The sequence below is a fragment of the Coptis chinensis genome, chromosome 6 (genome assembly GCF_015680905.1).
Source record: "Coptis chinensis isolate HL-2020 chromosome 6, ASM1568090v1, whole genome shotgun sequence".
Taxonomy (NCBI): domain Eukaryota; kingdom Viridiplantae; phylum Streptophyta; class Magnoliopsida; order Ranunculales; family Ranunculaceae; genus Coptis; species Coptis chinensis.
The window spans coordinates 674,297-701,198 of record NC_141461.1 but is presented as its reverse complement, the minus strand read 5'-3'; the positions used below and the strand labels follow the sequence as shown (position 1 = coordinate 701,198).

At 37.3% G+C, this 26,902-nt stretch overlaps 2 protein-coding genes and 1 pseudogene across 3 annotated transcripts; all 3 read left to right on the top strand.

Annotated features, from left to right (window-relative positions):
* The first annotated feature begins 842 nt into the window (after positions 1–842).
* LOC147490480 (protein PHOTOPERIOD-INDEPENDENT EARLY FLOWERING 1-like) lies at positions 843–17,063 on the top strand. The gene is given in 23 exon segments (XM_086569459.1): positions 843–1,020; positions 1,814–1,910; positions 2,485–2,562; positions 2,712–2,819; positions 2,913–2,993; positions 3,104–3,192; positions 3,290–3,429; positions 3,520–3,569; positions 5,866–6,001; positions 6,117–6,185; positions 6,314–6,384; positions 6,463–6,594; positions 7,609–7,647; positions 9,174–9,242; positions 9,355–9,417; positions 9,501–10,995; positions 10,998–11,095; positions 11,098–12,607; positions 13,051–13,115; positions 13,196–13,266; positions 13,843–14,596; positions 14,901–15,385; positions 16,246–17,063. Coding segments are annotated over 22 exon segments (6,123 nt in total). The 5' UTR covers positions 843–1,020; positions 1,814–1,850; the 3' UTR covers positions 16,706–17,063.
* Positions 17,064–19,813: 2,750 nt separating this feature from the next.
* On the top strand, positions 19,814–21,669 carry LOC147490479 (putative pectinesterase/pectinesterase inhibitor 21 pseudogene; annotated as a pseudogene). Its single transcript, XR_015198266.1, has 2 exons — positions 19,814–20,840; positions 20,940–21,669. The product of XR_015198266.1 is annotated as a putative pectinesterase/pectinesterase inhibitor 21 pseudogene (transcript).
* Positions 21,670–24,317: 2,648 nt separating this feature from the next.
* On the top strand, positions 24,318–26,074 carry LOC147490478 (peroxidase 12-like). The gene is made up of 3 exons (XM_086569460.1): positions 24,318–24,631; positions 25,039–25,233; positions 25,347–26,074. Exons 1-3 carry the CDS (start codon positions 24,386–24,388, stop codon positions 25,956–25,958), a joined length of 1,053 nt encoding a protein of 350 aa, XP_086425586.1. The 5' UTR covers positions 24,318–24,385; the 3' UTR covers positions 25,959–26,074.
* The last annotated feature ends 828 nt before the right edge of the window (positions 26,075–26,902 follow it).

Below are 26,902 nucleotides of genomic sequence, written 5' to 3'. Positions count from 1 at the left end.
ATTTTTTTTTGGACGGACGGCACAGTTTTTGTCGTTCGTCGAAATTTAACACACGTAGCCATCCGTCTCCCGAACTTATTATAGCAACTACTAGCAAAGGTCTTAACTTTGGCTGAGTTTTTGACTCATTTCAAATTTAAGACCCTTTTAGAAGTTGTATTAGAATGACATTTTTGTGGTTGGACGTTGGAGTGCTATATTTGCTTTTAGCAGCCCATATAGCCCCCATTTAGGGCTAGTCATTGAGTCAAGCTATTCGTGAGTAACTCGAGCTCGGCTCGACTCAAACTTGTCCGCACAAAAGTATGAGTCGAATTTGAACTTAATTTAAAATTCATTCTAAATAGCGAGTAGTTCAAGTAGCTCGCGAGCTACTCGTTTTATAAGCCTAGTATATAATTTATAATTTATACGTCATTTTATACTTTATACCCAACTATAATTTACAATTTATACTAGTTTTAATGTTTTATATACATTTTTTTTCAAGTTTGAGCTTGAGTTCGAGTTCGAGTTCGAGTTCAAATGAGCATAACTGAACTCGAGCTATTAGTAAAACTAGACGAGCAATATTAAGCTCGAATGCGAATTTGAGTTGAGCTTCTACATTTGCGATTCAAGCTCCTGTATAACAAAACTCAACTCAGGTAACTCGATGACCAACCCTACCCCCATTGTACTTGCTCTAACTAAGCCTCTAAGTGGTCCCGGGCGAAAATGGTGAAATATCTAGTAGTCTCGTACCGGAATACCGAAAAAAAAAAAAAAAAGCTGACGTGGCAAGAAAAAAAAAAAAAAAAAAAAAACACAAAAATGAGACACCACCTCACCACCATCAGCAACAAAACCAGTTTCCAGAAAAAGAGTTTGAGAAAATCTAATAAATAAACCCCTCCTTTTTTTCTCTCTCTCTCTCTCCACTTCATCTCCGGATCTAAAAACCAGCACCTTCCTCAAAGTTCAAACAAATTTTCTCCAAACCCGTTGCTTCAAAGACCTCGCCTTTGTTCTTCAGCTCAGGTTTCGTTTCAAGAATCATTTTTTTTTTTTCTTTTTATGAATGTTATGTTAGCTGTAACCTTATTTGATTGAATTTTGTTTGTTAAAGTTCTAGGGTTTTGATTTTTTGGCTAGCTTATATTTGCATTTTGTATCTAATCACTCACAACTACTTCTATCAGCGTTGTTAGTTTAAACAAATCTTTGTAGATAAGTAAATAAGAAAAAAGCATCCTCCTTTTTATTATTTCAATTGTTAATGTTGTTTAGCACCTTGTAGGCTCAAATTTGTGAGACACTTATTCTAAAAATTCACCATACATTATGTTAGCTGTTTGTGAGAAGTAGTAGGTTAACTCCCCCTCCCCACCCAACACCAACATCGTCATTTTAAGTCTATGATTGTCTATCCTGTGTTGCATGGGTACGGGACGGAGTGTCTGGTTTGGACACGGGTACGAAGATTTGGACACGGCGAGATCTGAGAATTAGGGTACTGTTTTGCTTGTGTCCGGGTGTCCGTGTCCGTACAGGACACATGTACGCGATACAGAGGAAATTAGGGCGTACCCATGCAACAGAGAGTCTATCCTATTTATCTTGCATGTTTGCTCAAGTATGTATTATAAACATGGGATATTATACAGTATTTGGTTTTCGTATGAGTTTGACTCAGTTGGTTTTTTGGAGAACCTGTTTTGTTTTTGAGGCATCTAGATATAATGAATGATAGTGTTTAAAGTAATGACCTTGCACGTTCTTATTCAACAATAGATGTATTTTATTTTATTTATTTATTTATTGTTTTAAGCAGGTACGAGGTGATGAGATAAGTAGTTTTTGACGTAAGCATGGCCTCGAAGGGTCCTCGGTCTAAACTAGACCATGAAACAAGAGCTAGACGCCAGAAGGTATTTATTTTATTTTATTTTTCCTTGTATGCTTTGCAAATGTTTTATATTCGTGACTCATAGTTAATCAAGTTAGACCACATAACATTCTTCTGGGAGCTGTTACTGTTGGCTGATAAATTTTTTTGTTCATCGTTTTCTTAAAAAGATACTCTGCGATTTCAAATGGTGTATGAATGCTATGTTTGTTTAACAAGATATTAAAAGCCTAGATATCTTAAATATGTCCCTTTACAATCCTTTTCTATCCACTCTGTACAACAAAACATTATACAACTTTCTCTTGTTCTGAGAGAGATTGAACGCGACCTAACAGCATGCGAGATTATTTCTCGCTTGGCATCACACCGATGCTAAATCTTGTTTGGACGCCTCTTCATTGTAGATCAAATTGGTCATCCTGACTGTGTCAAGTAACTGCTTGTGGTACTTGCTAGTTAATAATATAAACTTTGTAGGACTTTAGCATCCTGGGTGATGATCACTGGATCAGTTGATTTTTTCAAGATTAATTCATCAACTTCGCAACCTCAAATTATCTAACAGTTATTTTATCGTGATTTATCTATTGTAGGCACTTGAAGCTCCTAGAGATCGTCGGCCAAAAGCACATTGGGATCATGTTCTGGAGGAGATGCTTTGGTTGTCAAAGGTAGTTTACTAGGTTGATTGATGCCATCTAAGTCTCAAATGGAAAGCATTAATTAGGAACTTTTGATTTGTATCGACTATTGTGTTGGTGCAAACATGATGTTGGGTGCTTAATGATGGTTTTGTAACTTGGTGGGTCGTTGTTTGCAGGATTTTGAGGCAGAAAGAAAATGGAAACTTGCTCTGGCGAAGAAGGTTGCTATCAGAGCCAGCAAGAACGCGCTGGACCCAGCTACAAGAGGGGAAAAGAAAGTGAAGGTTTGAGTCTCTCGTGAAACTTAATAAGAAAAAGACTAATGTTTGAATGCTTCATTCGTGTCATTGTTTAATCATGTGTTATGGGGGATTCAGGAAGAAGAACAGCGTTTGAGAAAAGTTGCACTGAACATTTCGAAGGACGTTAAGAAATTTTGGATAAAGATAGAGAAGCTGGTAAGTTTCTTGTGATAAGCTTGAGCTCACTCAAACTTAGGTCTCTAGTATGATTGCTCAAGTTTTTTTTGTTAAATAAAATCTCTTTACTGGACAAATTATTGTTGCAGGTACTGTACAAGCATCAACTTGAGGTTGAGGAAAAAAAGAAGAAAGCACTTGATAAGCAGCTTGATTTTCTTTTAGGACAGACTGAGAGGTAGAAAACTTACCCTATATTATTTTGTTTTAGTGGTCTGAGCACATAGTTTGAAAGTCACTGGCGTGGAATCTTGGAAGACTTCTTTTTGTTTCAGGTACTCAACAATGCTGGCTGAAAATCTTGTTGACATGCCATATCCTTGTACACCAATATGTCCAGATTCTGCCGTGGACCAACCAAATGGTGAACATATTGAAGATGGAACAGAGCTCGTGGAAAGCCCAGAACATTGTGGTAAGAAAGAGATTCTTATTTTTGCTGTGCTGCTTGCATTTGCTTAACATTCCCGAGAGGCTGACAAACTTTGTGCACATATTTCTTCAGAAAATATGGATATTGATGGTGACTATGATATACAATCTGAGGATGAATCGGTGAGCTTTCATCTCTCATCCATTGGAATCTCATTTTTCTTTACCCTAAGTAGCATAGAATCTGTTGACAATATTCAAATTGTAGTCTAGATGTTAACTTGGAACAACGGAGAGCAAGCTTTTGTTGAAGCTGTGATATATTACAATCCAAGACTCAGAGTTGTATATATATAATATAACGTTTAGGGGAGGGATCCACATACACAACATTTTTAATACAACAGTTTATATAACACCCTTTTATAAGTTGAACCTATGAAGCACGGATACTTCTATATAGGTGAAGTATCCGTGTCCGATACGTATCCGACACGGATACGCCTGGATACGCCTCGGATACGTGTCGGATACGCAATTTGGAGTATCTGATTTTTTAATTAATTTTTTATTTTCCGATACGTGGGGGATACGCGGGGGATACGTGGGGGATACGTGGGGGATACGTGGCGGATACGCGGGAATAGTAATCTCACAAATTTTTTTTGGAACTTCAACAAAAAAAAAAAAGTGAAATAAAATCCAAGATAAGAAGAGATGCAAGAGAATAAAGATGAAGTGAATTAAGATGTAGAAAATGACTTAGTTGAAGTTGGACAACTTGATTGACAAATCCATTGTATTGTTTTGAACTTTTTTGTTGGCATTTGCTTGCAGTGTTATACACTTATACAAAGTTGCTGCTTAATGTGTTTGAATTGGTCATTTTATGAAGTAGAATTGCCATTTTAATTTGAATTTGGTGAAATATATATATATATATATATATATATATATATATATATATATATATATATATATATATATATATATATTATTCAAACGTATCCATGACGTATCCGTATCCTATATTTTTGAAAAATGTCGTGTCCGCGTATCCGTGTCGTGTCGTATCCGTGTCGCGTATCCGTATCCGTGCTTCCTAGAGTTGAACTAAGGGCTAATACTTTGTGGTTTTGATCTTACCACTATAAAAATCATATCCACAAAATTTCAGATCATTTCAAAATCTCTACCCCTTTCAAAAGTTGATTTGAAAATGTGAGTTTGTTTTAACGTCCAGGATTTAAAACTTTGCAACCCTCTTTTGGCTTCTTTAGAAATTTTCAAATGAGTCCATTTTTTATAGGGATGTTTTCCATGGTGGGAAGATGACATTCAATAAAAAATCAAGTCGTAAGTAAATTTGTAGAGTAAGATGGAGGCCATTGTATAAACTGTTGTATAAAAAGTGTTGTACATTGATTCTGTCCCTAACATTTTTATTTAACTTTATGAAATTATGCCTATAACATTTTTATTTGGTTTTTTCCTTTTAATATTTTTAGCTATCCGCTATCTGGATTAGGTAGTTGAATGAGTCTTATTTATGAGTAATGAGGAAAAGTGGATCATTATTAGTCAATTATAAAGTTTATAGGTGTTTATTGATACTATAGGGTAAGTGCTTTCCACGGTACTTGCTCTATTGCACTTTTATTTGCAGATTGGGAGTTAGTACAACACTAGAGTTTTAAGGCACTTGACTTAACATCATTATTTTAGAGGTTGTTCTCAATTATCATTAGCGTGGACCTTATGTTATAGATAGTAGGAACTTTTTAAGAAACATTGTTGACATATTAAGGAATGATTGAAAAGATTTCCCGAAGATATAAATGCTTTTGGAGTTTTGGTACTCATTAATCACGGGGAACCAAAGGGGAACTAGGTATCTGCTTATTGCATACATAAAATTTTATATATTTCATTTAATTTTTTTGGAAACGAAAACATATAACAGGGCTATTTTCAATTTGGAAGAAATCCTTTTGAGTCCTTTCATGTTCAATGCTATGTATAGGAGCTGCTAAATCCCATTTTGTTACTGGATAGAATATCTTACAAATTACAAATATGCAATATATGGTTACTTTTGCATCTTGTGATCTTCTATATCGATTAATGTGATGTTTTCTATGCGAACTTATGAATTAATGTAGGAATCAGAACTCAATGCGATCAACAAAGACTTTTATAACTTCACTAAATTCGTTTTTGTAAACTCTTTTTAGATTTTCAAATTGAGGCAGACACCAAACATGGTTTAGACATGGAAGCAATATCATGGAACGTGCATAAACTTTTTGAATCCTTTTTCGAAGAAGAAATCTATTTACTTATTTTAAAAAAAATATATATTTATTTTCTTATGTACTACATATTTCTTTGTGGTGAAACAAAAAGAATAGTGTAGGCTTGGAAAAATTCTTCTTTGTTGAGACATCAAAGCAATCCCAAGTATCCTACTCTGTTGCAGGAAGACGATGAGCATACTATTGAGGAAGATGAGGCTCTTATCACTGCAGATGAGAGGCAAGAAGAATTGGAAGCTTTGCACAATGAAATAGATATTCCACTTGAGGAGTTGCTCAAGCGTTACAATTCAGATAAAGGTATCCATGTTTTAATTGGGTTTTCACAGTTATTTCAAGCCAATTGTTCACCATTGTTATGGTGATTAGTTTGATAACAACGATGTGAACTGTGATCAATGATTTTTTTTTTCAGTTAGCATGGAAGAAAGTCCATTAAACGGTGAAAATGTAGCTGAACCGATCCAAGTTGAAGAAAATCTTGGTAAGAGTTAGAGACTATAGCTATTGTTCTCCATTGAGAAACTATCTGATTTTCACAAATACCGGGATTTGATAAACTTACAAAACGAGTAATTTTACTGTTTAATATTGTACACTATTCTTTTTCAGGCAAGGGAAACCATTGTTTTGGTGGAGGCGAGACTGACACTAGCAATTCATGCATAATCGGTCATCATTCTGTAAGTTTGTGACTTTTCATGATTTATTGCAGAAGATTCTATATAGGAAAGAAGGCTGAATATCTTTTTTCACTGTAGGGAGTAAGTAATGGTGAGATCTCCCTTTTGGAGACCGATAAGGTTGAAGTTGATACAAGTCAATCTAAAAATCAGTTGAAAGGTTGTGAAAAATTAGAGAAGCAACTTCTGGTATCTTGTAGTGATGAGCAGGTGATTACCCCCCCTAATATTTCAATTTTTTAACTTGGTTTTGATATGTCATGAATGACTTTTGCTGTGTGTCTGTAACTGGTTAGTGCAGCTTTACTTAAGGAGATATTTCCAACACTTTTCATCTCCGTGTTTTGGTCTCACATGAACTATTTTTTCATTTAAAAAGAGCAAGCTAGGGTTGTGCTGATGGATAGCTTTACCATATAGTCAAAAGTGGGTTGCAGATTACAAATTTTCTGAATTACATAGATTCAACAAGAGAATTAGATGAGATCATTGGGTTCTCTGCACGGCTCCATATTTTGTTAAGGTTTTTAAACAGACTCTTCGAAGCTGTTGATGTGTTGAATTACTCTCATGGACTCCTATGCTATGACAATTTTTTGTATTCATACCTCCCTTAGTGACTTGCTAAAAAATATATATGGGTTACTTGCACCTGAATTTCCACATTAGTGAAATCGTTTAATCAATCATTAGAAAACAAATAAAGCTACACTTAAGGTAAAAGAAAAAGAGAGAAAATCATCATAGCATATTATGACTGAGGATTTGCCTTGAGGAAGTTTGCGTTCCCTGTGTACATCTGTCTCTTTGATTGATGTGTAGCCTTTTGATGGAGAAGAGCCTTGCTTCAAGTGTTGCACATGCCTTAATCCAAAGTGGGCCTCATGGTGCTGATATAATTGGTTGTATCTTGGTGGAAATAATTATCTCCTTCCTATTTATGCTGTTTTCCTACTTGGGTTTGGTGGAAAAATGCTACTAGTTACATGAATAATATTCAGATTTTCAGTCTACTATTGGCTTGGTCGTAGACTGTGTTGGCCAGAAATTAGTGTTGTTAAGGATGCATAATAGTAGGACATGTTCTTACATCTGTTTATGCCATACCAACACGTGTCCACTTATATATGTGTATACAGTAAAAGGGTCAGTCTCCATGTCATTTCGTAGCTTATCAGCATCCTTTTGATAGTTTGCTCTGTATTTACTGTTTCACTTTTACAGGAGGATGGGGATTATATTCTTGCAGCTGACGAAGAAAAGGTATAAATCATTAAAATGCTATAGCTTTATCTTTCTTACTCTGGTTGATTCATTCCCTTCTTATAGTTCGTTTTTCTTGTGGTAAGTTTTGATAACATTGCATGCAATATTTTGTTGTAATTGAAATGTTAAAGGGATTCAATTTCCCTGCAAGAAGGCTGAGAGAGTATATCTGTTCCTTTGCTGTGTAACTCCAGCTCTAACTTTTAAGGGGAGAACGCTTCATTCAAATAACATTTTGACTCTGCATTTCAATATTTTGAATTGCTGGACCTCACAAAATTGTAATGTGTTAGAACTTAGAAGAATCTCAGGAGACTCTGCTATGAGCACAAATATGGGAAATTCAAACTTTTCACTTATCACATCTCTTGGAGTGATGTTATGTGCACTTGTTTCACTGCGTTCCTTTGTTTTTTCTTCCCCTCCTGTGGCTCTGCCAAACACTCATTTACTTTTTCCTTCGCTGTCAGTGGATTTGGATAAATCTCAGTGTCTACATTTTATTTTATTTTTTTGTTTTTGATTAGGATGAATGGGATACAAATGTGTGAGAGAAAATCATTAATAGGGTGCGACTAGTTATACTCTGGAGGACCAGACGCCTCCCAAGTCCTAATGCCCGTTTTAAAGAACTTAAATGCAAATATGCCCTATGACGACCCAAGTAAAAGCTCCCAACTAACTATGTTTTGAATGTTCAACTAGAGATACTGATTTTCTACCCAAACGCTAGCAAATATGAATCAATAGCGATACATTCAGTTAGTCTACATGATCAATTTCATGTTCCCTCTCTACAATAGGCTGATTATTGTTCCAACCAAACCCCATAGTTTACATTGGTAACATGGAGTATGATTCCTTTTGCGGTTTTGTGGCTTCTTTGGAGGAAGTAATCATGTCAATTAAAGGCCTCTTATTCTTCTGGGCCAAAGTTCATAAGGAAATTAGTAACATTCCTTTGAGCACTTTGTGTGTAGATGGGAAGACATTCTGACTTGAGAACGTTGTGTTCTGTTTCTTGTGTCCATCTGATGTTGTTCTTTCTTTCAGCTGTTTTCGTTGTAAGGATACCTCATCCTACTATTTCTATGTATTTTATATGTTTATATCAATGAAATATCTATTTACCGATAAAAAAAACAAACATTGGTAACATGCATCTGGATTTTATGTATGTTTGCATGTATGGAAACTGTGGGAAATGCTTGGAGTATGCTTATCAGTTTGAATTGACCATTATTTATTTATTTTTGCGTGAAAACAGTTCTTTTTTCTGTCTATGTAATGCTGATCAACTGTCCAACGCAAAATAAGTGTATTTGTCTTACGAGTAGAAATTTAGGCATGTAACATTTGATGTGTGTAGGCTGTCGCTTATTTATTCCCCAGTGTATAGTATATTGAGATATATTTACAGTGACTAGTATTTAAATATGGTAATTTTTCTTTTACGTTGAATTAAGGGTTGTGTGGTTATGTGATCTGATATCTGTGTTCTCTCTAATCTGAATTTGAATAAGGATGATGAAACAACCATGTCAGAGGAGGAAGAGTTGGCAAAGACAGAAGAAAACAACCCCTTAAATGAGGTAAAGAGATTGTAGGATTTGGTTACAACCAAAGTTTTGCTATCTGTCTCGTTTGCAGTCAGTTCTCTTATTTGTCCCTTTAGCTCATCCGATAGAAGCTGCTACTTTGCAGATTGAACTATTGCAAAAAGAGAGTGAAATATCTGTAGAAGAACTGCTTGCCAGGTATAAAAAGGTAGGTTGTAAGAAAGAACACTGCAATTTTGCATAATAAATTGCAACTGTGATTTTCATCTATGATTGACCTCTGTTTGTCAGGACTTTAACTCTGATGAGGATGCTGACGAAGAACCTGGATATACATCAACCAGTTCAGAGGATTTGATGGATCCTCAAGCAATGCGGGAAAGACAGGTTTCTCCTATCCCTGAAGTTGTAGCCGAACAGGATGGACCTGGTGAGTTCAAGCAAATTTCCGAGCCAGATGCAAAAATGGATGAAGTAGAACATGAGATGAAATCTGATGAAGGTAAAGAGAGTGAAGATAGAATTGCCGATGCGGCTGCTGCAGCTAGATCAGCGCAGCCAACAGGAAACACTTTCTCAACCATGAAAGTTCGTACAGCGTCCCCTTTCCTTCTTAAGCACTGTCTTCGTGAGTATCAACATATTGGCTTGGATTGGCTTGTGACTATGTATGAGAAGAGACTGAATGGGATTTTAGCTGATGAAATGGGCCTTGGGAAGACGATTATGACCATCTCTCTCCTGGCACACCTCGCTTGTGAAAAGGGAATATGGGGCCCTCATCTCATTGTTGTACCAACCAGTGTCATGCTTAATTGGGAGACTGAGTTTCTTAAATGGTGTCCAGCTTTTAAAATTCTGACTTATTTTGGAAGTGCCAAAGAACGCAAGTTCAAGAGACAAGGTTGGATGAAGCCAAACTTTTTCCATGTGTGCATAACAACTTACAGACTTGTTATACAGGACTCGAAAGCTTTTAAGCGGAAAAAGTGGAAGTACTTGATTCTTGATGAAGCTCATCTTATAAAGAATTGGAAATCACAGAGATGGCAAACTCTTTTGAATTTCAATTCAAAAAGGCGTATCCTACTGACAGGTACACCTCTGCAGAATGACCTCATGGAACTCTGGTCTCTTATGCATTTCTTGATGCCTCATATTTTTCAATCACACCAAGAGTTTAAGGATTGGTTCAGTAATCCTATTTCAGTCATGGTAGAAGGACAAGAGAGTGTAAACAAAGAAGTTATTGATCGTTTGCATAATGTTCTCCGTCCATTCATACTTCGAAGGTTAAAAAGGGATGTAGAGAAACAACTTCCAGGGAAATTTGAACATGTAATTTACTGCAGACTTTCAAGGAGGCAGCGGAATTTGTATGAAGATTTTATCGCCAGTTCTGAGACGCAGGCGACTCTGGCAAGTACCAATTTCTTTGGGATGATAAGTGTTATTATGCAACTTCGTAAAGTTTGTAACCACCCAGACCTATTTGAGGGTCGTCCGATTATTAGTTCATTCGACATGGGTGGCATTGATATGCAGTTGAGTTCTTCCATTTGCAACATGCTATTTTCTGGTCCGTTATCTACAGTTGATCTCAGCAGTTTGGGGTTTCTGTTTACTCATCTTGAGTTCAGCATGTCTTCTTGGGAGAGTGATGAAGTGCAAATAATTAGCACACCATCGAGTTCAATTAAGGAACGCGCCAGCCTAGAAAATGTAGTAAGAGTTGGACCTCGACTGAGTCCGTTTGATCACAGGAAAAGAACACATGGATCTGGTATATTGAAGAGATTCAGAAAGCCCTTTGGGGACGAAAAAGAAGAAAAGAAGCAAAAACAAGAGCAGCATCCATTGCATGGTGGAATTCCTTGCAATGCAGAAAAAGAAACCCATGTATGGGACTAATCTGATAGAAGTTGCTACAATAAAGCATCCAATTTTCGATATCCATTGTCAAAAGAGTAACCCTTCATGCTACATGAATTTCTCTTCAAAGCTGGCAGATATCGTACTCTCACCTGTTGAAAGGTTTAACAGGATTATTAAGCTGGTTGAATGTTTCATGTTCGCAATCCCAGCAGCACGGGCTCCATCACCTGCATGTTGGTGCAGTAAAACTGAAGCCCCAGTGTTTCTTCACCCATCTTATAAGACTAAATGTACAGAAATCGTTGGACCCCTTCTGTCACCAGTTAGACCTGCCATTGTACGTCGGCAAGTATATTTCCCTGACAGGCGGCTCATACAGTTTGACTGTGGTAAGCTTCAGGAGCTTGCAGTTTTGCTTAGAAGGTTGAAATCTGAAGGCCACCGCGCTTTAATATTCACACAAATGACAAAGATGCTTGATCTCTTGGAGGCCTTCATTAATTTGTATGGATATACGTACATGCGTTTAGATGGATCTACTCAGCCGGAAGAGAGACAGACTTTAATGCAGCGGTTTAACACGAACCCAAAAATCTTTCTTTTCATTTTGTCTACTCGTAGTGGAGGTGTTGGGATCAACTTAGTTGGGGCAGATACTGTTATCTTCTACGACAGTGACTGGAATCCTGCTATGGACCAACAAGCTCAGGATCGGTGCCATCGTATTGGTCAAACACGTGAAGTGCATATATATCGCCTAATCAGTGAAAGCACCATTGAAGAGAACATATTAAAGAAAGCCAACCAGAAGCGGACACTTGATGATTTGGTTATACAGAGCGGAGATTACAATACTGATTTCTTTAAAAAACTTGACCCAATGGAATTATTCTCAGGTCACAAAGAAATATCAGCCAAGAGTGTGCAGAAGGAGAAGAACCCTGGCCATGGGGCGGATATTCTCCTATCGAATGCAGATGTAGAAGCTGCTTTGAAGCATGCAGAGGATGAAGCAGATTATATGGCTTTGAAAAAAGTTGAACAAGAAGAGGCTGTGGACAACCAGGAATTCACAGATGAGGCAATTGTGAGATTGGAAGATGACGAGTTTGGAAATGAAGATGATATGAAGTTTGATGAGAAGATCTCTGGTGATCAGAGTGGCTGGATTACTGTTGTGGATAAAGATGTTGGGACCAGTTTGAATGGAAGTGATCAAAATGGAGGGAAGACTCTCACTTTATCTAAAGAAGATGATTGTGACATGCTAGCTGATGTCAAGCAGTTGGCAGCAGCTGCAGCAGCAGCAGGACAAGCTAGTTCCTCCTTTGATTATCAGCTTCGGCCTATTGATCGATATGCGATGCGTTTTCTGGATTTGTGGGACCCTGTAATTGACAGATCAGCTATAGATTCTCAAATTAGCTTTGAGGAGAGAGAGTGGGAGTTGGACCGCATTGAGAAGTTCAAGGAAGATATGGAAGCTGATATCGACGATGACGAGGAACCTTTGGTATATGAGCGTAAGTACCGTCTACTTATAATGAGAAAAAGTACATTTAGAACGTGGAAACATTGAAATGTCAAGATGAGAAAAAGTAATTTTAGAATATGGAAACATCAATATTCCTTGGGAGTATTAGTGGGTTAATATTCATCTAATTTTCGTTTTCATACTCAATTTTGTATTAAAGTAAGAACGTGTGTGTGAGAGAGAGTACATACTATACTTATATGTTTCTATCTTCTGCGATTCACTCATAAGTAATTGTTAAGAGACACTGTTGCACTTTATATTAGGAGTTTGTTAGTGGTCATGCACTCATGCAGTGTATACTGTCTGATGTAGTACATTCGTTGCTGACATAACCAAACATATTTGAAATGTTGATCCAGTGGTTGAATATTTGTATTGGGATTTATCTGTTAGTTTTGAAACTTATGAAATAATGGTGGGTGATTCCAGGATGGGATGCTGAATTTGCTACTAAGGCATATAAGGATGAAGTTGAGGCGTTGGCACAGCGTCAGGTTTGTGATATGATGTTATTTATGGGTTTTACTGATATTTAGGACTACTTTATATGTTTATTGTATATGATGTTTCACAGTTGTTAGAGGATCTAGAATATGAAGCGAGAGAGGCTGAAGAGGCAGCAGAAGGAAACTCTGAGTCTGCAAGGTAAGAAAATAAAGTCCCTAATACGAAATTTCATTGTTATGAAGTTTTGGTTGGAAATCGAAAGGATTTTCGCATTTGTTTGGTATATTTGGAGACCTTGATACATAATAAAAAAAAATTTAAGAGGTTTTGTATTTATATTATCTGATGATTCATGATTCAGCTCAGATTCCTTATTTTCTTACTCAATCAAATAAAGAAGTTACCATTTCTTCGAGAAAATAAAGATTCTCATTGAGAAAGAGCCTACTGTTTCCTTTAAGATCTTGAATGACTTATTTCAAGTCTCAATGTTTCTACCACAGTCCTTATTTTAGTGATTTGGTTAGTTTGGGTGAAGTTTATAAGTTCAGTAACGTAAGTGGTGCTTGATTCAAAATAGCACAGGTTATGTTATGCTTTTCTAGTGGTAGTTGAAATTAACGTTTGGAAAATAATTAGAGGGACTAATTGAAATCTTCAGCTTTCCTATCTCCAGGCAATGATCCTGTGATGAAGGAAGAAGAATGCTAGATAAGTAGTTTTTGCCTCTTTAAAATTCAAACAGAAACTAACTAGTCTGTTCTTTTAAAGCAGGAAGGAGATACTAACAGAGCGTAAACCGAAATCAAAAAAGAAAGCCAAGAAAACAAAGTTCAAGTCTCTGAAGAAAGGAGGTCTAGCATTCGAACGAAGAGCAGCACATGAGGATCCGCCATCAGAGACCATGTCCATTGACTATGATGATATGTACTCTGAGATGGCTGACTATTCAGACTCAGTTTTATCACATTCACCTGTTCAGAAAAAACGAAAGAAGGTTCACGAAGAAAAACTTCACGGGAAAAACTCCAAAAGAACCAAGAAAGGTAAAAGCAGTTATTTCGGTTTGTACTCCAACATGGACAACCAGCATGGATCGAAAGAAGGTGACTATGTGGTCACTGATGTTGATCACAAGCCAGTTAACCGGAGCAAGATGGGAGGCAAAGTATACATCACTGTCATGCCGGTAAAGCGGATTCTGGTGATCAAACCAGAAAAGCTTAAAAAGAAAGGAAATATTTGGTCAAGAGATTGTAATGCATCACCTGATTCCTGGATGTCGCAGGAGGATGTGATACTTTGTGCTGTTGTGCATGAGTATGGTTCAAATTGGAGTTTAGTGAGTGACATACTTTATGGGATGACTGCTGGTGGTTTTTACCGTGGAAGGTTTCACCACCCTGTCCATTGTTGTGAGAGGTTCAGGGAGCTTTTTCAAAGATATGTTTTATCTACAGTTGAAAACCCAAATAATGAGAAGGCCGGCAACGCTGGCCCAGGAAAGGCTATCTTCAAAGTCACAGAGGTAATGCTAGATGCATTCATTTTACCTCTCTTTAAAGATAAATTAGTAGAAATTTCATATTTTACATTTGATTTTGATTTCACTGAACCACAATAGAGTTTTTTGTGTGTTTTGACTTCACTTCTTTTTAAAATCTGCCTTTAATAAACAATCTGCATTTACAGATTAAATTTTTGTTTCTTAATAAGTATGAGAAAATTTGTTGCTTCATTAAGATCTGCATTTAATGAAGAAAATAAAAACTTATATTGCTTCTTACTCAGGGAAGAGGTGATTTACTGCGGGCAATCATTCTTCCTTACAGGATAGTGTTCGGACCTTATTAGATGTGGCCAGTGAGCTACCAGATAATGAGCTACTACTTCAGAAACATTTCACTGCTGTAATGTCTTCAGTTTGGAGAGCAAGGTCCCGAGTAGACCGCTGGCAGAGCGTGTCATCTTCTCTGCAGAACAACTATTTTAGGAAATCCATTCAGCCACCACGAAAATTCAATTTTGCAGTTTCAGGTCAAAGCAGCAAGTTAGTTTCTGCTGCTCTACGTGATGTTAACACCAAGGAACAAGATGCAGTATTTCCGCCTAGACAAAATACAAAGGAAGCTTTGACTGAAGTTGATAAGTTGGAGGTTACACTGGAATTGCTGGCCGACAAAGAAGATTTTGGAACTCCTTTGCCATCCACCGTCAACCTGTCAATTTTTGGCTCAGATCCACCCCTACCAACCAATTCAAATGGGGGAGTACTGCTTCTGGACTCTTCTTGGAATGCTGCTGAGAACCGTTTCAGGTATTTAACCATGTTAGAAACTACTGCTGTTGATACTACTACAACTTATTACAAATCGTCTGTATGCTTTGTTCTTTTATCTTCTTCTGTTCTTATCTTTTAAATTACGTTATATTCAAGTTTTAACTTTGGTGGGTATCTTGTTAAGAGTCAGTTGCCATAACTTGAGTATGCTGAATTCTACTATCCTCAATGCCATAATTTTCCATTTTATTGATGCTACTTATCTATTTACTTTTATCTTGAGTTAGACTAGGTATATTGTGTCCTTCCGGGTGAATTGGATTTTGATTATATAGGGCTGAACCGAGTAACTTTTAATTTTAAATAAACTTGTATTTTATCCAAAAGTACAATTAGTGATATAGCTCATACTGACTAGTTGTTTATGTTTCATCTTTCATATATATCGTATTGAAAATTGCCATCTCTCCCCTCGCTTCTGTTTTCTTGTCTCTCCTCAAAGAAGATAAGTGTTTATGGTTTGTGCTAACAAAACGGATAGTTCTTTTTCATACTGCATTATCTTTGACATTGGTTTTGTTCCTCAAATTTGCAACTCCATATCATAAATTTCAGGAATATTAAGCTTATTTATTTCCTGGGCCAATCAGCTTAGTTTTGTTTGTTGAATGTTATTTAGCTTTTCACCGGATAATTTTATCTCGATTGGCATTAAGTTTGATATTATCTACAAAGTAACTAACCATCAGAAATGCGTAAATACATTTTTACTTTCTAGAAAAAGGGTTACCATGTTTGAAGTTGAGGTGCAAGTGCCTTCAAAAGCCCACTTGCTGTTTGCATTGCTTAATTTTCATCTTTGTCTCTAATTAGTAATTACACTATTTAACTCCCAGGGTGGCTTCTAATGCTTGTTTTGATGGCCAAAGTCTGGATTGGGCTTCATCAGCTTTTTCATCGGGTGATTTTATAAGATCTCGATCTGTATCCAAGCAGCAATCGTTAGGGAAAAACAAGGCCCCTATGTCAGATCCAGTAAAGTCTTCCAAAATCAAGCTTCTGAGGATTGGCACACAGCCTAGTGAGGAACAACACCCAATCTGTAAATTAACATTTCCATCACCAAAACAACTGGGTCCAACTGATGCAATCGTCAAATTTGATCGCTCGCTTCTCAACGGACTTGTACTTGGTGGTACTGATGACAAGGGCAGCAGCAAGCACCACGAGAGGATGAGTGAAGGCTTTATGCCGGATATGGATATTTTTGAAGCAGTTCCTCATCATTATGACCCCGACTTCATTTGTGGTCTTGAAGATTGTACAATACTGCCAGATTTTACTGACATTGGATGATTTAGATCCCCCACCCAAGTTTTGACTTAATTTTGGGAAAAATCCGCACAATGAGCACCTAGGTGCAGTTCATTTTTTTGACCAGGACATGATGTCAGAGTGTGGATTGATGAGTTCAAGGGCCAGGATTGTGCGGTTATTCCATGGTGGTTTTATATGGGCCTAACACGAGGATGAGTGGAGAAGAATGATGGTAGCATGGGTTGATGTATAGTAGAGCGGGTCGATGGAAGGAATGTAAATTATAGCCAATTGGTTTTGTAATTTTATAACCAGAGGATAAGTCTCTTATTTTGTAGGCATATATCCCCCCTTCAGCAAGAATGGAAATTTAACATAGAAAGGTGATTTTCAGTTTCTTCTGCCCGTCGTTTAATTATGGGTTGCTTAAAACTAAACTTCGGTTACGATGGATGTTTTCCCTCACATTCAGGTAAACTCCACAAGAAGAAGAAACAGTTTTTAAGAATGGCCCGTGTAAGATTTTAATGGCCATTCCATGGCCTTCTTCAATGGCCATTTCTAAAGCGGCCAAGTTGGGAGCTTTACCCAAGTATCTAAAGGTCAATCCATGATTGCATCACGAAATTTTCGCACCCTTTATGTCTTTCTCTGCAATTTAATCTACCAAGGCAGGATATATTTGTGCTCAATCCTATAGGTTCCAATATATAGTCCGGCCGATGGTGTTTTTTTACTTAAAAGTTTGAAGTCAGTTGGATGCCTAAACCTATTGTTGGACACAAATCCAGTATTTTTTTTTAAAAAATAATGGTTATGGGGTTGAGACAGACCCCTAACTGTTGATGAAACTTCAAAGAGTTACGTATCTCCCCAAGAGTATGATCATTAGAGGGAGAATCATGACTACAATAATAATAAGCTTGAAGCCTTACAATCATGAGAAACTCATGAAAATAATCCACTTGGGTACATACACAAAGACTTAATAACATAAAAACATCTAATGTCTGCTGCCCAAACAGAAATTTATCCCTTGAGACCGGGTGATAATTCCTTAGGTGATATTCACCGTATGTTAGACCAAGAGTATCATTCGAATTTTTTTTGATATATCCATCAAAGTTTTTACCTTTATATCTTACTTTGGAAACTTGCTTAATCATAGCTAAGGTAGGACTAATTTCACCAGCTAAACGCCCCCTGACCACACAAGGAGAGGGTTTCTTGTTAGTTCTATTGACTTTACCCTAGTCCATTCCTCATCAGCTCGAGTTTCTCTATGTACTCTCGACCTTGTACTAGGTGGAGAGATAGATTGTGCTTTATATCTCGTTTGCTGTTCCATGGGAGCACAAGACCGCTCACTAATCAAGAGGTTATAGGAATCATTTGTACCTACAACAGCATCCACATGTACTGTAGCATAATCCACTTGAACCATAACATCCAAGTCTACACTACAAATTTCAGAATTCATTTGTACAAGAGCAACATCTTGATGAGGTGGCTGAGGTGGCTCATTCTCATGCTGTTGAACTTGTACCTCCACATGTTGTTGCTTATCTGCTACGACAATTGGAGTCACCTCACGATCCCCGTCTCCACGATTAATTTCCTGAGTACAAATTGATGGATGATCTGTAAGAGCAGTACCAAGATTCCCTGCTTTATGAAATGGTTTATTTCTGCTCTTGTACACCGGCTTAGTGTTGACCGTGGACAGTAGACCATTAGACGGACTTAATTCTCGAGGAAGTTGCAAAAAATGGCACAGTAGGTGCAATTTTTTGAATGCTTTGCTTAATGCTTATTAGCTCAAAGGAGTTGGATTCTTTGTTTGCAGTATATTAATCTGACGAGTAAGTGAAGTAACCTACTCTATGTTAGCAACTATACACGAATACTCATTGTACAATTCAATGGCAATATATAATGGTATTAGTGCAAGGTGAAATGAGGATGATGGCTTCATTTTTCCTCCTTCAAAATTGAATCATAAATTTTCTAATGTCAAGACTTTAGTAGGTGAATACATCTCCCATTTGTATAAATGTCGTTGTGATTTATTTTCGCTAACTTTGTCAATTTTTAAATCTGGACTGTTTGAACTTTGAACTGATAATTTTTTTTTTTTTTTTGAAAGATTAAGCTGGGTTAAGGCAGACCCCCACCTATTAAATTGCAAAAAGTTAAACCTTACAAATCCTCCCTAAGAGTTAGGTCATTAAAAGGAGGTACACAAAGACAACAATAAGTACAGGCTTCAAGCCTAACATACTTAAGATGTACACTGACCATGCTACATTCAAAGCTAAAAAAGTAGAGATAGTAGTCCTACTTCCTAGTCTATCAGCTTCAAAGTTCTTGGTTCAGTCTATCAGCTTAACTGTGTTTCTTGTGGAGTACACGATCTCGATGCATAAAGATCTAGACATGCCAGGAGACGAGACGTTGTTCCTAGTTCCTACAGAGATGAAGCCTTGAAGTCTGTTCGAGAAAGCCAAGGGAAGTTGCTTGGTCCACAAGATTTAGTACTACAGGGATTATTACTATTAAGTTATAACCAGTCCACTAAGTAAATAAAAACATATCAAGGCAGCATCGTACCAATATAGAGCAAGAGTCCCCTACGGTGATGATCTATTGGTTGTTTCTCTCACGTTATAAGTCCCTTGCTGGTGTCTATCTATAAATGGAGGTTGAAGAGATCTCGTTTTTTACTAATCCATACACAGACTCTCAAGTCTCAACATGGACCATACGTTGTTACACAGTCCAACAAAACTAGAATAGGCTGCCTAAAATTAACATAAATGTGTCGGATCTGTTGGAATGCTTAATTACACCATACAATGATCTTAATGAATTACAAAACTCCACAAACTACCTTCTATTTTGTCGTGTTTATTCTCTCTTATTGCCATCAGTTTTTAACTAACATAACTAACATTTCACCTCCTTTTGGTTTGTTTTTCCTTATATAAGTGTCACAAAAACAATTCATAAACAAAGTATACGAGGAGCTAGTAAAGCTCTAGCAATCTTTCTTTCTTCTTCTACAAGGGGTCATTCTGCCTGGTAGAGATTCTTAATTCTCTACCACTATAGGCATAAAATAAAGCTACATACTTCATAAATAACAAAATGCAGGGGTATGGGCATGCAACGGGTGATTCCCACAAAAAGAAGAAGAGAATCGCTATTATTACCGTCTCTTCTTTGATTCTTGTTGCCATGGTCGTCGCTGTGGCCGTTGGTGTTAAAGGTACAAGTAAAGCTAGCACCGAGAGTGCTGGTCAGCCTAGCGGGGATATAAAGGCTTCTCAGAAGGCAATTGAGGCCATTTGCAAACCTACAGATTACAAGGAAACCTGTATTAAGAGCCTTTCCGGTGTAGCTGGAAACACCTCTGATCCCAAAGAACTCATTAAGGCATCGTTTACTGTTGCCATGGATAACATAAAGGTTGCTCTTAAGAACTCCAACACTATGAAAGAATTGGAAAAAGATAAAGGCGCCAAAGATGCTCTAAGGATTTGTCAAGAGCTTATGGAATTTGCAATTGATGACCTCAAGCGCTCTTTTGATGAATCGGGTAAATTTGATCTCACTCACATGGATAAATTTGTCGATGACCTCAAGGTGTGGCTAGGTGCTTCGCTCACTTTCCAGGAGACGTGCTTGGAAGGCTTTGAAAACACAACAGGTAATGCAGGTGAAGCCATGAGGAAAGCCTTGAAATCATCCAATGAACTCACTCGAAATGGCATTGCTATCGTTGACAAGATCACTTCTATCATCTCCTCCTTTGGTTTCCAATTCAAACGTCGACTCCTTTCGGAGACAGAAGCGAACGTAGATGGTTTTCCTTCTTGGGTCACCCCTCAAAAGCGAAGACTTCTTCAAGCTAACGTTATTAAGGCCAATGTGGTCGTTGCTCAGGATGGAACAGGAAAATATAAAACTATCACCGAGGCTCTTAACGAAGTCCCCAATAAGAGCGCTCAGCCTTTTGTGATACACATCAAGCAAGGAGTTTATGTCGAGACAGTACGTGTCCTCAAGACTATGACCAATGTGGTATTCATAGGTGATGGCCCCCTGAAGACAAAGGTCACAGGCAAAAGAAGCTTCGGTGGTGGTTATAAAACCATTGACACTGCAACAGTTGGTATGTAACAATCTATTGTTGTCCGCCTCTTTAATTCGTCTAGATTGTTTTATGTTTTCGATAGAGATTATACTAATTTTAAAACTTTACGTCATGCAGCGGTAATGGGAGATGGTTTCATCGCCAAGAACATAGGATTTGAAAATTCCGCCGGTGCAGTGAACCATCAAGCTGTTGCATTGCGGGTACAATCTGATAGGTCAGTCTTTTTCAACTGCCAAATGGATGGGTACCAAGACACACTCTATGTTCATACTTACCGCCAGTTTTACCGTGACTGCACTGTCTCCGGCACCATTGATTTTATCTTCGGAAATGCCCAAGCTGTTCTCCAGAACTGCAGATTAGTTGTGAGGAAGCCATTGGACAACCAACTAAATGCCGTAACTGCACAAGGCAGGAATGAACGTCACGAAACTTCCGCAATAGTTCTCCAAGGCTGCAGCATTGTCGCAGATCCCTTGTATTTCCCTGTAAGGCATACGATTAAAACCTACCTTGGTCGCCCATGGAAGGCTTATTCCAGAACAATTATCATGCATACTCAATTGGATGACTTCATTCAGCCAGCGGGTTGGCATGAATGGAATGGTCCCTTGTACCTCGATACGTGCTTCTACAGCGAGTATCAAAACAAAGGCCCTGGTTCAAACTTAGCTGGGAGAGTGAAATGGCCTTGCATCAAGACAATCACCCCTAATGAAGCTCTAGAATTTACTCCAGCAAAATATTTCACTGGTGATGAATGGATCAAGCAAGCTGCAGTACCCTATATACCTGGCATGTTGCGATAAAAGAGGAAGAATCTGTACTCAGTGAAAACTGTTTGTTAAGAAAGATTGCCATATTGATATTGATGTCGTATATGGAACTTCAATATAATTATTAGCATCTTATTCAAAATTGTTTGGATCAATAGTAAAACTATAGACCAAAGTAGGAAGAGAGACGAAAAACACTATGCCCCTCCTCGATCAATATATTGAAATTTTGTTTTTATGGTCCCTATAGCTATAGAAAATGTTTGAACCCGCAAAAGACATCAAGATTATTTAAGCAGGAATCATGAGAGCGTTTGATACTTAGGTCTAAAAAATAGTGTTACGTGTGCGTCTAGATAAATCAGAAGATAGAATATAAGTATATAACAAAAGACTTAGATTTTAGAGGTCAAACGTGCAACAAATTGCACTGCACGCCCCCTTCCTTTTTTCTAAAGAATATACTTTATTTGAATAAAAATAAATCATTCAAAGAATTTAGGGGTTAGGCGCCCTACAAATTGCACTGAAAACCCCTTTTTATATAGCCCAAAATCAATCTTCCTAAACACATATTTATTGGAACCACCCGTCATCACATTACTATCCAATACTTTATGCAACCTCCTAAACATACTATCTCTACTTTCTTAAGTTCGATTCGATTAGTGTGTTATTACGTCTGTTAGGTTTGAAGCCTGTGGTATAGAGTCTTTGTGTTTCTCCTTTTAATGATCTAACTTTTAGGGAGACATGTAAGGTTTAACTTTTTGCAATAATAACAGTTGGAGTCTGTCTTAATCCCAGCTCAATCTTTAAAAAAAAAAAAAAACCTCCTAAACATACAACTCATCAAACTGAAAAATATCATCACAGTACACTACCGCCTTTAACTCGATCCTGGTTTACATTGTCTTCTATCACCAAAGATTAATCAGCAATATTTTTGTTACGAAAAATACAAGATGGTGTAACAAAATTTATTTTTTAATTAAAACACATAAATTACGAATATAAGAGCATCATCAACGCATTGTTATAATGTGTTTCCAATGTGACAGTTGACAATTTATTTAGCAATTTTCATCACCAACGCGCTGTTAAATCGTCGTTTTGATTTTAAGAATTGTCAAAACTGGAGTCAAATTGGTGAAGAATATAGAAATGGTGTGCACGGGACAACTTGACCCGTCCAAGAGTGGGACGGGACTACTTTAGCCGTCCGACATTTTTTTGTTTTTTGTTAATAAAAAAATAAAACTTTTGAATTTTGTATGTGGGGTCCAAGATGTTGGACGGGATAAGTTTAGCCGTCTAGAAATTTTTCAATTTTTTTTAATAAAAAATTAAAATTGACAAATTAAAATGGGCTATATTTTTTTGGGCCCAACATATTAGACGGGACAACTATTCCCGTCCGAAATAGAAATCCCAAATTTGTCAAAAATGCTTTGGTACTTGACACGAAAATAGAAATTTTGATCGACGAAAAAAGCTGACGTGTCACAATTTTTTTTAACAACGCGTTGATGATGCTATAAGGTGTTGAGTTACAGATCCATATTTTTCTACTAAAAACATGGATTGATCCTGTTCCAAAACCATGTGTATATAATTAAACGGGTAATTAAAGCATGGTCCCAGAGTATCCAGTATTCAGTGAATTGATGTCCTCTTTAATTCAAAGTCTCTTGCCACTTTTTCTGTGGTGACTTTGTCAGGCTACAACTGGGTCACTGGTTGTGAAGGTAGCTAGCGCCAAAATTTAGTCCTGCACGTCGGTTATGTAGCTGTTCTAAATCATGTTTGTAATGACTTACCAGGCCAAAGTATCAGCATAAGCCTGAGGACTAGGGACAAAATCCGCATAACGTAACAGATATGAGATACCACACCTTATAAATGAAGTTCTTACAAACATACCAGATAGTCGGATACTCTACCCCTTCAGAAAATGAAGTTTACAAGGAAACAATAAGTGGACAAAGAAAAAGCAATATATTAGCATATTCGTTTTCGGTACAAAATCTCGTCCATCTTCTAGAAAGAGAACATTATGGTGCAACTCCTTATAATGGCGCTTTAGGGACAGGGAAGCTCATCTCCAGATGCTTTGCAATAAGATGTATATAATTTACAACATGGGCGGCTTGACTCCTTTGTAACAGTAAAATATCTAGGAAAAGAAAAAGTCCCTCAAGTAGGACTTAATTAAGCTAGTAGTGGGAAGGCTTAACATTGAAGTTGTAGAAATAAGCTGTCTCAATTAGGCCTTGTACGTACGTTGAACTGGATTCAAGACTTCAAGGTAGCTTACTCCATGGCCAGAATAGATGTAGCTTACTTTGAAGTTTGAAGTTTGAGCTTATTTGTAGGCCGGTGTTCGAATAAAAAGATCCACTTTAATTTGTATGCGATTTGTTTTTCCAATGCAAGCTCATTTAGTGAAAAAAATAGTTACAATAAGATCAAATTAGAGCAGACAGTATATCTAGCAACAACTAACCACGTACTGTCCCTGAATACTTTTGTAGAGTATGTTGCAGTTAGACGGTATTTGAATCTAATCAGAAACTTTAGAAAGAGTACGGCCACAACGCAGCAATCGATACTTTAGTCTCTTTCGCCATTATGAGACTTCCATTTTTTTTTTTCCCACTACGGATCGGAATTCTTTTCACCTACTATTGATATCATATGGAAACCAAATATGTCCCTTGTGTGCTTATAAATGTACCACTCCTTCCATCTTTTTACTATAGCAAGAAAGCAACAAGCAGTACCATGAACTCCTCTGCTTCATTCATCTCATTTCTCTTACTTACTTCTGCTCTGCTTGGATCCCATTTGTTGCTATCAAGAGCACAACCTACACCACCTATTGTAAGGGGACTTTCATGGACTTTCTATAGGTCTAACTGTCCAAGGTTGGAAACAATTGTTAGAGACTACCTTAGGCAGGTTTTCAGGAATGATATTGGTCAAGCTGCTGGCTTACTTCGTGTCCATTTCCACGACTGCTTCGTTCAGGTACTTGCTAATGTTCTTCTATAACGAAAATATGTTGGTAAATCCCCACATCATCATCATGTGTCTAAAAGCTTTTTTGTTGGAATCATTAATTTTCAAGGCTGTTCTGTCCAAAGATCTAGTCCAAGCTCCTATAAGGAGCAAATTTTAGTTCCATTTTCTACCACTAATGCTGCTCTATGAGTTATTCAATTCATGAGCCGGATGGTGATCGTTTTCGCAGTTTTTGTCTAACTCGATCGGATTAGTAGTCCATGATCCAGAACTTTTAAACACCATTAGTCTGATTTCAAGTCATGTAAAGTTAGAATTGGATTGAAAACTCTATCCTGGGACTTACTAATCATTTGAATTTACGCTTGCAAGATACTAGTTTGAAGTGTTACATGAAATGAATTGTTCTGTAGGGATGTGATGGTTCGGTGCTGCTGGATGGGTCAGCAAGTGGCCCGAGCGAAAAGGATGCACCGCCAAACTTGACACTTAGACCGGAAGTATTTAGGATCATTAATGAACTCCGCAACCGCATCCAGAGAGCTTGTGGTCAAGTCGTTTCTTGCTCCGACATAACTGCTTTAGCTGCTCGTGATGCTGTTTTCCTGGTAATCCCTTGCATAGTATCTACCTATACATCTCTATCAACTTTTCAGTTATGGACCATATTTCTTCCCCCCTAGACCCTAGTTATGTTTAATTTGATTTGGATGTGATGCAGTCTGGAGGTCCAGATTACCGAGTTCCACTGGGAAGGCGCGATGGGCTAACTTTTGCAACTAGAGAAGCAACACTAGACAACCTTCCATTTTTTGGTTCAACTGCAAGAGAGCTCATTGCTAATGTAGCCAGAAAGGGCTTGGATGCGACGGATCTTGTGGCAATCTCTGGTGGACACACCATAGGCCGGGGCAATTGTGCATCGTTTACTGAACGCTTGTATCCTAACCAAGACCCAAATATGGACCAAAAATATGCGAACAATCTTAAGCGCATTTGCCCCACGACTACTTCAACTGGCACTACTGTGTTAGACATTCGAACCCCTAATGTTTTTGACAACAGATACTATGTTGATCTCATGAATCGACAAGGTCTCCTTATGTCCGACCAAGATTTGTTCACTGATAGGACTACAAGACCGATTGTGACAAGCTTTGCTACTAATGAAACTTTGTTCTTCGAAAGGTTTGCGTTTTCCATGATTAAGATAGGTATGCTGAATGTGGTTACTGGGACACAGGGTGAAATACGTGCCAATTGCTCGCGACGCAATCCTACTAGGTCGTATTTGACAACTTTGGTGGAAGATTTGGAGAATGTATCATTTTGAAATTACTATTGATGTACTTCAAAAGGTTTATATATGACAGATGAGTGTTGTTGTTCTTCTCCTTTTTTTAATCGGGTTTTGTGTTTGTCCTCAAAATAATAAGGTATTCTTTGGCACATTATTCCACCATATTTATGCAAATATGCAATACTAAACAAAAACCTTTGGAATTGGAATTGAAAATATTATTTCAAGATTTAAAATTTTTAATAGTTAGAATTTCTAAATATATGGAAATCTCAAGTTTCTGTCTCTATAGAAACTTACAATTACTTAATTTTTAGGATTTGAAGATTCCATTCCAATACAGAAAATGTTGTCATTCCTTAATTTTTGGAAATATATTTTGAATTTCACCTTAAAATTCTGGTTGCCCAAACTTGTGGAATTTTGAAGTACAAAAATAGTTTTTGGGGCCTAAAACGTAGATGGGACTGGGGGTCCACATATTCCATGCTTCCGGGAGACCACAACTACTATGGAGAAGCTTGGAAATGGTGCAGCACTTAGTTTCCTATGAATGAATTCCTTTGGCTTTCATTTTTTTAAAAAAAATGGTAAAAAATCTATCACTCGCCTGTATAGCTGTATGTAAGACTGTAAGTATATCTATTGCTTTGTTATTTCCTTTTCTATTAAGAGTTATTATTACTCGTCATTTCATTTGAATTGATCATAAACACATTTGGATAAACTTTTGAGGGGGATCATATTAGAACAAGAATTATCCTTTTTAGTGGAGAGATGGATTGCTATTTACTTAGATTATTCATTCATTCTTTACTAATGGTAGCGCACCAAGTCACCAACACATGCATGTCTAATCTATAAGAACACACTTAATTACACACATACAGTGTTGCTTTCAAAATATTCATGATGCTATAACTAATTGAGCAAGTATGATTAAAGTTTTTCATTTTGGGTAGTTCATGATTAAAAAG